The sequence below is a fragment of the Notothenia rossii genome (assembly GCF_949606895.1).
Source record: "Notothenia rossii genome assembly, chromosome: 8".
Classification (NCBI taxonomy): domain Eukaryota; kingdom Metazoa; phylum Chordata; class Actinopteri; order Perciformes; family Nototheniidae; genus Notothenia; species Notothenia rossii.
This window is the reverse complement of record NC_136906.1, coordinates 50,523,423-50,539,863: the sequence shown is the minus strand read 5'-3', so window position 1 is coordinate 50,539,863 and position 16,441 is coordinate 50,523,423. Positions and strand designations below refer to the sequence as shown.

The 16,441-nt window shown below is 41.0% G+C and overlaps 1 protein-coding gene across 1 annotated transcript in view; it reads left to right on the top strand.

The window, feature by feature from the left end:
• The window catches only part of ube2j1 (ubiquitin-conjugating enzyme E2, J1), an 84,818-nt gene that overhangs the window by 65,297 nt on the left and 3,080 nt on the right, over positions 1-16,441 (top strand). The window contains 2 exon segments of the mRNA XM_079646213.1: positions 2,289-2,421; positions 4,258-4,386. Coding sequence (XP_079502339.1) covers positions 2,289-2,421; positions 4,258-4,386 — 262 coding nt within the window.

The following is a 16,441-nucleotide window of genomic DNA, read 5'->3' as shown; positions in this document are numbered from 1 at the left end:
CATTAGCTGGTGCAAGGGACGATTAGTTTCTCTGAGACAAATGTGGAGAAACCTTTGTAATGTGTTGCATTTTTGTGTTTTTTTACCTAACTGCATTAAGAGGCTGTGGTGATCCTCCTCATAGCGCTGTCAGGACTGACATGAGGGCGTGAAGGTAACATAACAAATCTTTAACGCGGGCCTGACATTTGAATGTGCCGCAGGTGGAGAAGGCAAACTGAACCTGTCAGCCAATGAGCCACTATTAGGAAGACAACAATGCAAACAGACAGCCAGTTCCAGGAACACCAACTTCATTTACACACACGGCTTCTGTGCCAGTTTGTTGACAGGATTCATACCCAGCTCTGAAAAGTACAGGCAGCTGCTCAGTCTACAAATCTGTATAGTATCATAACCAAGGAGCCAAATTACCAATGGACCAAATGACAGTACTTTTTTTTTTTTTTTTTTACTAAGTGCCACCCACTACACAGGCAGCACATAAGTATAATTTTATTTTAACGCGTCCTTTTATGCTTTTGTTTTGTTTTCTTTCTGTCCTAGTGCATATATAGGTTGTGTGTTATATAGCTAGTGTGTTTTATAGGTTTTTGGTTTATGGTCTGAAAGGCTAAAATCCCAAAGTTTCCTCCATAGGGACTTTCTCTTACACACATTAAAGCATGGAAACATGTCACAGTAGAGCCACTCAATACGAATATCAACCTTAAAATGAGCATAATATGGCCTTTTTAAAACTGGTACACTGCTCCACAATAATTCTGTGTTTATGTTTGAGGTAACATCACGTTGAAGAGGAACTTTTAGGAAGTCTTCACCTCTTCGTTTGGCTTTCTGACCACTTGGAATTCACTTTTAGGGTTAGAAGGGTTAGGTTAGCATTGGGTTTAGTTGCATAGTTGGATTTACATAGCTGTAACTTCTTTAACTGTGCATGGTGATATCTGTTGTGGAATTACACCAAATCGGATTTGATCAGAGCTTTGCACTGTAAACGGAATAATGGAAGGGGGCGTCTTCTTCCTATAAAGATACCTAGTTACACTGACTAAGCGGTACACGTAAGTCAAGAATGTTGTAGTTGTGTTTCTTAAATCTCTACAAGGGAGGTTGGGAGAGAAACTGCAGCCTAATAAAGAATTAGAATGGACACATTCAGGACAAAAAGAAAAGGGAATAAATATCTTCAGAATTTTACTCAAATCACAGAGCTATGACATACATATTTAAGATATTGTGTGTGGTTTTACAAAAAAACAACTAATTGCACTCCATGATCAATTACAAGCATGAGCTGTTGTAAAATTGCAAACCATAGGGTGACATTTATCAGTGAAAAATTGAATTAATGTACAAGCTGGTGGGCAATAAATCAGGTAAATGTTTGCAACTTGGCAGGTACACCTGCGGTACTGTGGCAAGTCAGCCAGAACAATTATGTTGGCACCATTCATAATTTACAGGTCATTTATTTGAACCACTGCCATCGTATCGACAGTAACACAAATAATCAGTTCAGGCTTGTTTTAGTAAGGCTGTGGAAACAGAATTACAGTACATCCAAAAATGAATCAAGTAATCTAGGCTAATAATTGGAAACACTGAATGTCTATTCTAACAGAAATATCTCCCAAAGTCCCCCAAAATAAAATGGGTTAAGCCTACTTTTTTAAATGTCACCAAAAGACTCATCTTTTTAGGTTAGCTTTTATTAGCGACACCCCACTTTTAAATGGTCTTTTATTATTTATTTATTTGTATATTGTTTTATTTATTTTAAATGTTTTTACTTCTATCATTTATTTTACAATTTTATTAGCAACACTTTTGGTATTTTTTCCTTTTATTATTCTTTTTATTTTATAGTTTTTTATTATTGTCATCTTATTTGGCATCTTATTTTTAAAACATTTTTTTAAATGTATAGGTTTTTATATGTTATAGTTTTTATTGGTTTTGTCTTCCTTTATTTTACCGAGAGGGATCATTATTTATTTAAATGTGTATTATCATTATCTTACCTCCTGTGTCTCCTAAACTGTCAAACTGTTATATCATGTTGCTACGCTGCATATGTGCTATACGGTTTTAATGTCTGGCCTGATGTGATATTCTTCTTCTGTTTTCGTTGTGTTGTGTGCCTTGGTGTTAAAGCACTTTGAGCTGCACCTGGTGCTATACAAATACAGATGTATTATTATTATTATTATTATATTATCAAGAGGAGAATAAAAAGTGCTCCTGCAGCAGGATGACCTCACCATGTAACATGTGTTGTCCTGCAGGTCCCAGGACTTCTGCTGTGAGGCGTGTGGGGGGGGCTCCATGCGCTCCGCCCTCCTGGCTCTAACCCCCAACAGTGACCCCAGCGCAGAGGACGACCAGGCTAAAGAGCTGGCTCAGCAAATCAACTTCAAGGTACAGATGCTGGCTGCAACACGAGGGCTGGACAATAAACATTCATAACAAGCTCTTACCCTTCATTATTTTTCACAATTGTTTCAATACTGTCTGATTCAAATGAGAAAAACTCCTTTGTGTTTATCTGAACAGTCAAGAGAAATCAAGGCTTTATTTGAAAAGTATTTTTATTTCAATTTCAATTGTGTTTGCTGTTCATGTAAACCCAACACAAAATCAGTACCAAATTCATTTAATCCTCACAACTCTGCTGCTCTGTCTCTTCTTGACGACAGCAAAGTGTGGTCATCAATACAAGTCTGTGCCTGACTAACTGAGTGAGGAGAACAGTCCAAGCGTTTGTGAAAACAGAGGCAAAATGTACTCCATTGTGAATGGGGAAAAAAAGGAGGATTTTGTCGGTCATTAGACTTGTGATTTCTCTGTATTAAGCTCTCTTTGCATCAACCACAGCTATACTCACAACCAAAACCCTACTAACACTTTATAAATACTTCTTCTAATACAGAAATACAGATTTCTTTCTCCAATTAATCCTGTACCTACCATTTTGTTTTCATTATTATTTATATTTTGTAATGTTTCTAGTGCAGTAACCGTTCAGGATTTGCGTGTGTTGCTGCTTGGTGGGTTTCGTAGTGAGTCCATGATGCGTATATTGTAGATTTTCTACCTTTATAGAAACTCTACAATATACGCATCATGAGTGCAAATTATAGCTGAATGCAGCTTTAATAATAATAATGGATTACATTTTGTATTAGAGCGCTTTTACAGGTGCTCAAAGCGCTTTAGAAATACACATTACACATATTAGACATGTAAGAGTCATTACTGTGGACATTACCAACAGGAGCAAATGCGGATAAAGTGTCTTGCCCAAGGACACAACGGCCTGACGCAGTGGCGGCCGAGCTTTGATGCACACATCTAATACATGTATATCTATTTGCACCTTAACAGCTTAGAGCAGGAGGTAACCAAACTCTGGCAATGGTTCTGGGTTTTTCACAGTTTTCTGCAGAACTGCTAATCCAAAAACATTTACAGGTGCTCTCTTTCGTCTTGTCCACAACAACACACACGCTAAACATGAAGTAGATCAGTCCAAGGATGGGAGACATAATCAAAACGCTTATACATACACATAAACAGACCCATGGGTATTATCGTATGATGATGTTGCCACGTTTGATGGATTGCTGCAGCAGCATGTTCAGCTGTTCACTGCACAGTTAAGCTTATTCTGTTATTTCATTTATTGGCCTTTTTGTAAAGGACCACATGGGAAAACAGCTTGGTAAAGTGTTGGGTTTCTGTTGAAGCTTAACATTTTCAGAAAACTCTACAGATTGTCATTGAGGAATGTGGAATTATGTCTCAAAGAAGGGTTCAATACTGTCAAAGACCAATTGAATGCGTATCTACCCATCCATCCATCCAGTATTATTATACAGTCAGTGTGTCATTGACACTTCCTACATTAAAAGTTAATAACCCAAATGTCATATACTGAAAATATGTTAGTGCTATGTGAATGTACATTATACTGAATTTAGCATATGAACTATTATAGTAATTCCGCCGTTCTTAATGATTTTAAACAATAATTTATCAACAGACTTTTATTTTATTTCTTGGCTCGTCTCCTTTTTAAATGAGATACAGCCATGCTTTACATTTAGTTAAGTCATCTGAAGTGAACCACAATGAAATGGAAATATCATGCACTGTATTGTTATATTTTGCATTGTTGAAGTAATTGTGACAGTTTATAATAACGCATGTATTTGAGGCCATGTTGTGACTGCAGTGTCCTGTGTGTTACTGCAGGAAGAGTCCAGTTTATCCAGACAGACCAGTGAGAGCGGGGGTGCAGAGAGTGAGCCTTCCACGTCCCCCCAGGGAGACTCCTCCTCGTCTGCAGAGCAGCAAGAGTCTGAGGGGCCCCGGGCTGAGCTGGTAGGTGTTACACTGCCCTCCCCACAACATATGACCTGCCTGCAGCCTGCAACATATTTTAGAACGATAGTGTAGTGGCCGATTATCCAAAATACGAAGTTTCAAGGGCACTGAGCCTACAAGGCGATTTTGAGGGTTGACTTTAGTTTAAAACGTCAAAAAACCTCTAATGATAAAGTCACGTTTTGAGGGTTGTATTAACGTAATATTTCATAGATCCCATGGCGTTCCACTTCTGACTTCAACCCTTTGTCCAACTCACGGACTGACGGACAACTTCTCACTTTAAAACCAAGACTTTACTTGGGCGGGCCGCCCACGTATAGTCTTTTTACGGCCGCCAAAGTATATTTTTGTATCCATCTGCGAGCACGACTAGTGGACAATGATCCCTCGCTCTACGCCTCCTGTACCTGTTCGCTCTGCTATCGCGTGAAGGGTCTGCTAACAAGCGACCAACAGAAGGCAAACAGAGGAGTCACATGTTGTTGCACATCAGTCATGTGCAAATGCGGCGCACTTCTGCGCTGTAACCCCGCTGCAAGGCTCTGGCGAACTATTACACCAACGCGGTTCCAGGGCCGGTTCGGAGCTAGAGCCTGATAAGCACCCGTGACGTCATGACGCAGCAGCAGCACCAGTCGGTTGCGTAAAGCAGTTAGTAAAGCAGACGTAAAGCAGTAGAAACACTTTCGCAAGCAAAGAAGAAGAAGAAAAACTGAAGCCCTTAAAGTTAAAAGTGTATAATATCTACCTGTAAATAATAATAAAAACCCTTGATTTATAACTTAACATCTCTGTCTCCTCTTGATCTGAGTATATTATAAAGAACAGCCAGTTAATTGAAGCATTATACAGTTCTGTTTTATATGAGTGTTGAGAGCTGTATCCATATATCTCTTAATTTCCCCCTCAAAGTGCACCAGATTGATGCATTTAACTTCAATTTAAAGAAACAAATCTTTCCAGGGGAGCATGCCCCCGGACCCCCCTAGAGGAGGTGAGGTCCCCCCATAAATAAACAGATTCATATGGATAGGATACTAGATAAGTTTGCACACTCATTATATATAATGATAATATATATGCTTCATTGCGGAGGACCCCCTGTTTTGTGTTTGTCCCACTTCTTAAACCAAAGTTACACCATTGATAATATCTACCTGTAAATAATAATAAAAACCCTTGATTTATAACTTAACATCTCTGTCTCCTATTGATCTGAGTATATTATAAAGAATAGCCAGTTAATTGAAGCATTATAGCACAGGCCTTTGTCAGATGGTATATTACGCAGTTTTTTTTTCTGCTTCGAATAGTTCTCTCTTTTTTCACCATAACTGTGTTTGCATCACTGACATATACTATACAGAGAAACCAATGTGATTTTGGAAAATTGCACAATAATCTATTCAAGTGGACCTCAACCAGTGTTGTAGTCAAGTCACCAATTCACGAGTCCAAGTCACTCTCGAGTCACCCCTCTCCGAGTCCAAGTCCGAGTCACCAAAGGAGTGTCCGAGTCGAGTCCGAGTCATCATTACCTGTGTTCAAGTCCGAGTCCAAGTCTGAGTCACCCAAGGAATGTCCGAGTCGAGTCCGAGTCATCATTACCTATGTTCGAGTCCAAATCCGAGTCACCCAAGGAGTGTCCAAGTCAAGTCCGAGTCATCATTACCTATGTTCGAGTCCGAGTCCAAGTCTGAGTCACCCAAGGAGTGTCCAAGTCAAGTCCGAATCATCATTACCTATGTCCGAGTCCAAGTCCGAGTCACCTGAGAAGAGTCCAAGTCAAGTCCAAGTCACAAGTCTTCATGTATTAATCTTTGTGGATATATGTGTTGAAATGTAGCTGCTCCTCTACATCGCTTTTATCCTGTCATGTTATACTAATCTGTTTATTGAACTGCTGTGAGGCGAGTTTGGCTACAATTCTTGTAATAGGTGCTATACAAATATAAAGCTTATTACTAATATTAATATTATTATTATTATATATAAATAAACTATATTTAAAATGAGTTACCTTTTAGAGAAGTGATTATATTTGTATATTTTGTATTTTGATAGTAATAAGATCGGGACTCTTATTTTGAAGGAACTTTTACCGGTTAAATCGGTTTACTGATAAAGATTTAGCCCCAGAAAGCACATGGCTACTTAGCATGCAAAATTAGTCATTCTACATGTTAAGTAGCCATGTGCTTTCATGTTATCGGCTGAATCTTTATTTATTGATTAGATCACGTTACTCTGATGATAGTGTTCAAGACAGCCTATATGTCTGAACTCGATCCTTAGAGTAATATGTTACGGAGCCTTCTCTTCAATATTGTTTCCACATAACGAGCATTTTGCGCTGCTCTTGTCCAATGTGGAAGCAGAATGTGTGAAAGCATACAGCGGGGTGTGTCTCTAGAAACCTCTAGACTGGAATAGCGGGGCCCAGTCCGTGAACTCGCCTCACAGGTGCACATGCCAGGATAGAGGACATCAGACTCCAGAGAAAACTTGCTCGAGTCCGAGTCAGGGCATCAATGTACAAGTCGAGTCCGAGTCATCGTAGGGGGGAAAATTCCAGAGTCCGACTCCAAGTCAGCGTACGCAATAATTCACGAGTCCAAGTCCGAGTCGCTTCAATCAGTGCGCGAGTCGGAGTCGAGTCACGAGTCCCGAAAATCGGCACTCGAGTCCGAATCCAGGACTCGAGTACTCCATCTCTGACTGAATTCAACAATGGAATTATGATCAGTAGAAATGGCCATGACATGGGACCTTTAAACTGCATATATAGTGGGGCAAAAAAGTATTTAGTCAGCCACCAATTGTGCAAGTTCTCCCACTTAAAAAGATGAGAGAGGCCTGTAATTTTCATCCTAGGTATACCTCAACTATGAGAGACAAAAGGAGAAAAAAAAATCCAGAAAATCACATTGTCTGACTTTTAAAGAATTGATTTGCTAATTATGGTGGAAAATAAGTATTTGGTCAATAACAAAAGTTAATCTCAATACTTTGTTGGCAATGACAGAGGTCAAACGTTTTCTGTAAGTCTTCACAAGGTTTTCACACACTGTTGCTGGTATTTTGGCCCATTCCTCCATGCAGATCTCCTCTAGAGCAGTGATGTTTTGGGGCTGTCGCGGGGCAACACGGACTTTCAACTCCCTCCAAAGATTTTCTATGGGGTTGAGATCTGGAGACTGGCTAGGCCACTCCAGGACCTTGAAATGCTTAATGCTTCTTACGAAGCCACTCCTTCGTTGCCTGGGCGGTGTGTTTGGGATCATTTTCATGCTGAAAGATCCAGCCACGTTTCATCTTCAATGCCCTTGCTGACGGAAGGAGGTTGTCACTCAAAATCTCACGATACATGGCCCCATTCATTCTTTCCTTTACACGGATCAGTCGTCCTGGTCCCTTTGTAGAAAAACAGCCCCAAAGCATGATGTTTCCACCCCCATGTTTCACAGTAGGTATGGTGTTCTTTGGATGCAACTCAGCATTCTTTCTCCTCCAAACACGTCTAGTTGAGTTTTTACCAAAAAGTTCTATTTTGGTTTCATCTGACCATATGACATGCTCCCAATCCTCTTCTGGATCATCTAAATGCTCTCTAGTAAACTTCAGACGGGCCTGTACATGTACTGGCTTAAGCAGGGGGACACGTCTGGCACTGCAGGATTTGAGTCCCTGGCGGCGTAGTGTGTTACTGATGGTAGCCTTTGTTACTTTGGTCCCAGCTCTCTGCAGGTCATCGACTAGGTTCCCCCGTGTGGTTCTGGGATTTTTGCTCACCGTTCTTGTGATCATTTTGACCCCACGGGGTGAGATCTTGCGTGGAGCCCCAGATCGAGGGAGACTATCAGTGGTCTTGTATGTCTTCCATTTTCTAATAATTGCTCCCACAGTTGATTGCTTCACACCAAGCTGCTTACCTATTGCAGATTCAGTCTTCCCAGCCTGGTGCAGGTCTACAATTTTGTTTCTGGTGTCCTTTGACAGCTCTTTGGTCTTGGCCATAGTGGAGTTTGGAGTGTGACTGTTTGAGGTTGTGGACAGGTGTCTTTTATACTGATAACGAGTTCAAACAGGTGCCATTAATACAGTTAACAAGTGGAGGACAGAGGAGGCTCCCGTCTAGGGACGGGTGGCGCAGTGGTCTGTGCGTTTGATCATCAGATCAAGGGGGTGTTGGGGAACTCCAGTTCGAAACCCGCTCCCGCCCCACTGCTTCAGGCCGTTGTGTCCTTGGGCAAGACACTTCACCCGAATTTGCTCCTGTGGGTATTGTCCACAGTACATGTATAATATCAATGTGTTCTTGTAAAAGCGCCTCGATGACTTTGAGGTGTGAAGATGGGCGGTGTGGCGCAGTGCATTGATCAAGGGGGTGAAACCCGCCGCCGCTGCGTCTGTAAAGCCGTTGTGTCCTTGGGCAAGACACTTCACCTGAACTTGCTCCTGTGGGTATTGTCCACAGTAGATGACCATTACATGTATGTATGATCTGTATATGTAATGTGTATTTGTAAAGCGCTTTGAGTCATTGATAAAGCGCTATAATAAATATAAGGATTATTATTATTATTATAAAGAAGAAGTTACAGGTCTGTGAAGCCAGAAATGTAGAACTTGCACAATTGGTGGCTGCCTCATTATTATTTTTACCCCACTGTACATATATAAACACAAGTACAAATACCATCAGGTGTCCAGACTCGAGCGGTCAAAAACCTTTTCATCCATCTTGTAGACTTCACATTGTCCGACTGGTGAAAAATCATTTTAATCTCATAGAGTTGAACAGTCTGCTATATGGCAGAAACTTGATCGTAAACAATAATAAACATAAACCTTGCGCAGTCCAGAAACAAACAAAACTATACAAAAACGGTATAATTCTAACTAATGATTATCAAATTCATTTAAATTAAATTAAAAGAATATGCCGCTCCGGAAAAAAGAGACCACTCCAAATGATTCTTAAATCTCAATCTCTACATGATGGCAGCCATTCCATTCCAGTGTCTGTTGGATTCCAGCACAGGGACATTTGGTCAGTAGTTTATAGAATCAAAAGAAAACATTTACATTTTACTCAAACTGTGGGGGAAACTTCTGAAGCAATTGGAGTTAGGACTCAGAGAGACACGGGGAGAGCTGGAGCTTTGATGGCAAACACTGATGGTTTATTTGGAGTTACGGCCGGAGAATTCACAAGACATGTCAAAGAGTCAGAGGTTCTGACTTCACGGTAGAGTTGCCACGTCAATTCTGAAGAACTCTACCCCAGACCCATGTATTTAGCTAGTTCAGAGAGACTAATCAACATTGTGCATATCAAGATAGAATCATAACACCTCTATCAGCTGACGCCAACAGGCAGGAACAGGGAGACAAAACACTGAGAGCACAGCAGCCAAGGTTACAGGTGCTTGTGCTCAGTCAGGACAGAACTGATAAACTGGGTCAAAGTTATGGGCCTTGGAAAATATTTCCCCAACACAAACAAATACCTATAAATAGTAAACCAGAGAAACTGATAAATGTGGTCACTTCATTTTTTCCGGAACTGTAAATATTTTCCATAAATACGCCTAGATAGGCAATCCATCACACAAACACTGAGTCACCTTTATTATTATTATTATTATTATTATTATTATTATTAATAATATGATTCATATTAGCTACATTTTTTACATTTTGTTCATGGTTATATTGTCTTTGAGTGTGTCCTGAATTGTCCACACTGCTAGATTAGTCATATCAAACATTTCTCAGGCCAATCTAATAAATATAAGCATAAACCTAAACAAGAAAAATAACCAATATGTCGTAATATGCATTTATATGGGTTATGGTAACATGGTATTTGAATAACAGCTGTTCATTCTGAAAGTTTGCCAAATCTATTACATAGGGCATTTAGAGAAGCATTCTACTCCCAAACAAAAAATAGTTGAATGTCACTCAATTGTTCCTACATTACGGACTTGGTTAAAGTCAAGATTGCAATAAAGACAAGAATAAAATGGAATAATAAATTAAGTGGATTCCTTGGTGGAATTGATCTGCAGATGCTCCAGTTAAAAATAAGACCACACTTTTCTATGGATGACCGAGGCCAAATTGTAGCCTGCAAAAGACACACATTGTGCTCCTGAAGCGGTTGTTGATCACTGATAACCAGCGGATAGGGAACCAGCAGTCAATGACGGTATCAAACAGTCATTCAAAAGGCGAGTAAAAGGCTTAATGTAAAGTTGATTAACTATTTACGCGTGTGTGTCCATTTTTATGTTTGATTGTTTTTTTTTACCAATTTAACTTTATTGTCACCATTTTTTCAATATGTCGATGCTTCAGCGAGTAAATTAGAATTATCCAACTAGTAGGGTCCGTTTCTAAGAAATATCCACATTCTCAGAAACGGTTGCAGTTGTATATATCACAGGCATTGTGGGGGAGTTTATTACAGGAAGAATATGAAGTGAAACTTGAATTCATGTCGTAGTTTCATAATGAATGCTGACGTTTATTGCAATCATTTCAGGAAAGGAGCCTGGTTTATGTTATTAGTTCCACCTGTGCTGTCGCTGCTGGGACAATACACATGAGTGTTCTAATGCTGCAAGGCTTTCAAGGATTATTCAGAAAATAAAATGACACATAAAGTACAAACGTGAAGGATCCAGTCATCCTCTCAAGGTCCCTGTGAGTATATTAGAAGAGCCTTGTTTCTCTAATGTGTAAACACTGAGGCGGTTTAAACAAAGCCTAAAGAGTTTGTTACCTTATTGTTCTTTTATATTGTGATATCAACCATTATGATATAGTCTTTGTGAGTGAACACACTTATATGGGTCAAATATTTGTATAGATAATTCAAGATATTTCGTCACTATATTTCATCAGGATATCTCATCACGTTGATGCAAGATCCATGCAAATATCCGACATTGCCATAAATCTGTTCTGCTTATTGATCTGAAGCTTTATCAACAAGGAACAATACAACCAGAGATAGTTAAGGGGTCCTTTCTTTCTCATTTCCTCAAATCACCCTTACAGCATCCTGCAGGTCAACAACAACAGAACATGTTGTTCCTGATAAAACTATACATGGTCTGGTGACCATGACAACACTATTTGGTTCAACAAATAAACAACACTCAGTGCCTTTTAGCCATTTCTTTACTGAAAAACATGCATTAAAAGGAAAGTGCAGTTGTTGTATTGGATCAGTGATTTCCAAGTCTGTTGCAGCAAGATATATCGTATCATAGTTTATTTATCAGGCTGTTTTTTTTTAAATCTTTTGTCGGGCCCCCACTACCTTTATTGAAGTGACAGTGTCTAAAGGAGGAGACAGAAGATCAAATGTTCCCAGTCAGGATTCAAACCCGGGTGCTCTGCATGAGTACCTACTCCATTATAGACCCTAATGTCCTTTTTAAGTACCTTTACATCAACTAAGTTTAATGTAGTGTCTTCAAACATATTAAAGTGGAAGTAAAAACAATAAAAACAAAGCCGTTGCATTAAATCATGCTATCATGCTATTTTCAGGCAATAGCATAGGTCTCAGATATATAACAAAATATAAAAAACATGTCTATGAAGTGTTTTGGTAAAAAAAAAAAACAGATCACCCATTCTAGCCATGCCTCATATCCCTCTGTTTCTCTTCTTGCTCCAAAAGTGCTGATGCTGGGTATAAACAGGTCTCTCTTGGGAATGAGACACGGGGTGTTTCTCAATGTTGAGTACGCTTGCTTGGTAGCACATGTCTTCCGAGCATCTTGCTTCAGAAGCGAGGCAAGAATCCTTCCTGACATTCGGAAAACGAAGAGTGGAACAGGCGAGCAAGTGTGCAGGTGTGCGTCATATGAGAGGCCCCGTCTTACATTTTCCGCCACAGATTTGGGGAAATTGGTCCATTGTGGGGATTTTAAGACCGCGGAGTGTACACATGTGCAGCCTCGACATTTTTCCAAACGAAGTACGCCGGGCTCGGTGTCAATGACGTAGTATGCTTGAAATAGTAGCTCTGGAGCAGCTTTACTCGAGATTGAGAAACACACCCTGTGTCTCAATGAGCTTTTCACCTGTATGAATAAAGAATTAAAAGAAATAAAGCTTTTTTTTTAAAAAACTGAATAATAAATAAATAAGAGGGCCGCCCCCTCTTATTTAGCTTATGCCGGCTCATGCGGAATCTGGCAGATACGGTCTAAAATGCTGCCGTGATGAAACGCAAGGATTATTAGATCAAGGATTATTAGATCAAGGATTATTTCTGAAACAGTATGGAGCTCAAAGGCTTTCTCTCTTGCCGGTTATACCACAAGGTGAGTTCCTTTTTATTTCCTGCTTCTTCACACACAAGCTCTCCAGTACAGGTTAGCTCTGAGTGCTAGCAATGCTAATGTAAACACCGACCATATTACGTCCAAAACAGTCGGGCATTGTTTCTGATAGCAACGTTTCTGATAGTGCTGTATGTCCGCCGCCGATTTGACGTCCTATCGACCGCAAATCTGGATCAGCTCCGTTGAACCCCGTTTTTAGAGATGTGGGTACGGAGGAAAATAGAAAGGGTTTTATTTTCTGACGCTGCGTGAGTTCCCTGACACACCGGGGACACATAGTTATTTATAACGCCCCGTCCACAGAGCAGCTTTAAAAAAATCTTCCAACGCTTCCAACGCTTCTCTGCCCATTGACTTTGAATAGGGTGACGTCACTTTGCCTCGCTTTTCGACAAACTGCATTGTGGGGAAGCAAAGCGAAGATTTCCAGGATTTTCAGGATTCAAAAGTTGAGCAATGTTCAACTTTTGAAGCTGAGCTGGAAGCGTCAGCCAATCAAATCCCGTTTATGCAAATCTGACAGTACAAGCGCTAGCCAATCAAACCACGTGTAAGCTGGGAGAGACATACCGCAGTTCATTTCCTCATATTTCAAACGAGAAATTACGGTAGCAAATCAACCGGTTCTTTACGACCAGTACTATTTACCGGGATATAAACCGGAGGAACCAGGCATGGAGGGAGGTGGCAGAGACAGTGGGTGAAACTGGTAGGTTTTCGCCTGTTTGGGGAGTTTATATCCAGTTTACTTTGTTTTAACATTGCTATTGCTTTGTATGTCGTGGCGGGAGATTCATGTGATTGGTTGTTGGTCGCGTTTCTCGCAAAAAATCCCCAAGCTTTCAGACAAACCCACCCCCAAGATTTTCAAGATTTTTTTCAAAGCTGCTGTGTGGACGGGGCGTAAAAGACACATCAGCAAGTGCATTTTGCATGACAGGTCCCCTTTAATATTACAGTTTGATTGACAGTGATGCTACAGCTAAAGATATGATAACTCACAGTTGCTGGTTGCCATAGAAACACACCATCGTTGTGGCTCAGGAGTCATCACAGTCTGACATGACTGAATTGGATGTGACAAACAAAACTAAAATATACTCGGGCAACACTTTAGAAATGGACGTCCATCAATGTCCGATGGCCATCACTGTGGTGCTGCACATTCCCAGCTACATGTGTGTCGGGGGTCTCTCTCCCCTGGACTAAATGACAGCAGGACGAGCGGGCGCCTGTCAGTGGAGTCACAGCTGTGCTCACTCTGCCCCCCCCCCCCGACAGCACACTGACATGTCCCAGTATGATGCCTGCAACCTTTTTTAGCTTTTGTCATCTGTAATTTCTCGTTCACCTTACAGTCTAGCTACCAGCACTGTGAACCCTGAAATGTTGAGTACCCCAAAGTTTTATGTGAGTACTGGTCCCCAGCACATAGAAAGGTGTGCATGAATAACAATGAGTGTTGTAAACTACTCAACAGCCCTTTTAAATATTTATTTTTTAACCTGCAGTGCACCGGCTGGCTTTTAGTGAATAGGCGCATTCACACCGCAGTACTTTTCCCACAAAGGTTCATGAGAACTCTTTAATTCTCATGAACTAAGTATAGATCGCGTTCACACCGGAATAAGTTCCTGGGGAAGGATTAGGCAAATGAAGCCGCTGACATCACTTCTTCTTCTTCTGCTTTGGGTTTACTGGCAGGCCGCAAAGGCCCCATCAGAAATGGGAACCTTTTTCTCCCACGAAAGTCCCTGCTCTCTAGGGGGTAAAAAAGGTTCTGATGAACTAATTTTAGTTCCGGCTCTTTTTGGTGTGAACACGACATTTCGGATCTATATCGGAACTAAAGTGGGAAAAGTACTGCGGTGTGAACGTGGCTATTGTATTGAATGAGAATGGCACTGTGATGGTACACATGATTCACAGCCTCAATATTGCTTTCCATCTGATCAAAGTCAGCAGCCACAAGGATCTCACACACACTACCTGTCCACTGACAGGGAAAACAGAGCCTAAATACACACACACTAATCAGGCCAATAAGACACAAGTGGGGGGGGAGGAGACAACACAGGGCACCAGATGAACACAATCACCAGCCACAGACAAAACGGGAGGGGGAACACTTTCAAACTAAACCACATGTGCAATATTACAAGGCCCGAAGCCGTCAGTCCACAGTGACAAAGTTACCTTCGTCACAGGTATGACAGAATATTTTATTGCACAATACTAATTAATCCAAAATAAAAAAATCGTATGTCTCCATGCAACATAAAATGCGGGGTTTGAATGGCCCATAACGACTTCTAACTAGCTCCCTCAGTATTAAGTGAATGTTAGGTGCTACTTATGGGGACGTTGCTGTCCTCTACCCAGTCAGCAATACGTTGTTGACCGGATGTAGCTATATTATGTGAATACAATTCTAGAATCAAGGCTAAACGAACAGAGGGAAGAGAAAGAGTTGCTCTGTCTGATGTTTCAGCACCTTGGACAGCACCATGGAGTCCTCAGTACCCAGCAGTTAGGCTGCTGAGATTTCACAGCTGAGATTCTAACTTGCACTAACCTCAGTCAGATAAAGGCTGAATGAATCAGGCAGACAAGATTCAGTCAGCAACCCTTCTGCACTCTCTCTGCTGCTAGGGGATGGAGAGGGGGGGGTGCACTTTAACAAGGAGCATGCATTCTGTTCAGTGTGCTCACAAAGGGAAGGACCTCTTTCTGTGTGAAGCTAAACACATACTGTAGACACACTGACTTTTGACTTTGGGAAACAACACTAAAAACCTGACGCTTGCTTACCGCACACTTGCAATGTATTACATCACCCAAACGTTGATGCAAAATATCCGCCTGAACTATGAATCTAAGTCACTGACATGCAGCATAGTTGATACTAAGGATTATTTAGGCTTTGCAAATTCCTTCTCCTGATGTCTGGCATAATTAAAATCATGACCTGCGTTCAGCATTCTGTTGTTTGTTTTTCAATCCATTTAAGCTCCACAGTATTGGACGGAGCGGCAGGTGTTCTGAAGCTCCACCGTGTACAATCAGAAGCTTTATATGCTGCTGTTTTTATGCAGTCAATTACACATCTTTCTTATTGTCCCTTTTAATTGATGGCATGCTTCATCCCCCTGCTGACATCCCACTGAGCTCCAAAATCATTTTGAATATGTACGGAAGGAAATGATTCTGCATGCTGAGTAAGCAGTAGCGCCATGCCAGCTGTATGTGTTGCCGAGTTACTGTAGTTACAAGCAGCTAGATATCAGCACTTTCTCTCACCGTCATAGCGATGGGCTATGGGAGATTGAAGCCCGTGCTGCTGTGGCTTCTTTTCACAACTTCAGATGATGTGGACAAGCTTTGTTGCCTAAGAGGATAGATTTTGGTGCCAGCTGCCACCCAGACCCGGTCTGAAGGAGCAGAGGAGGGTCAACTTAGATTAGTATTTGAGTTTGAGGAGGACCACGTCAAAAATAGCACTCACCATCTGCCGTTGGAGTCAGAGAGATAAAACTTGTGTGGCCCTCGGTTTCCCACACTGCCTTGCTGCTGTTCCCTGAGTACAGAGAGATGTAGGATCACTTTGAACTGTTTCTGCATGCTCCCTCCAGTCTCTCTCTAATTGGGTGAGATATTTGTTTCTGTGAGTCTGTCAG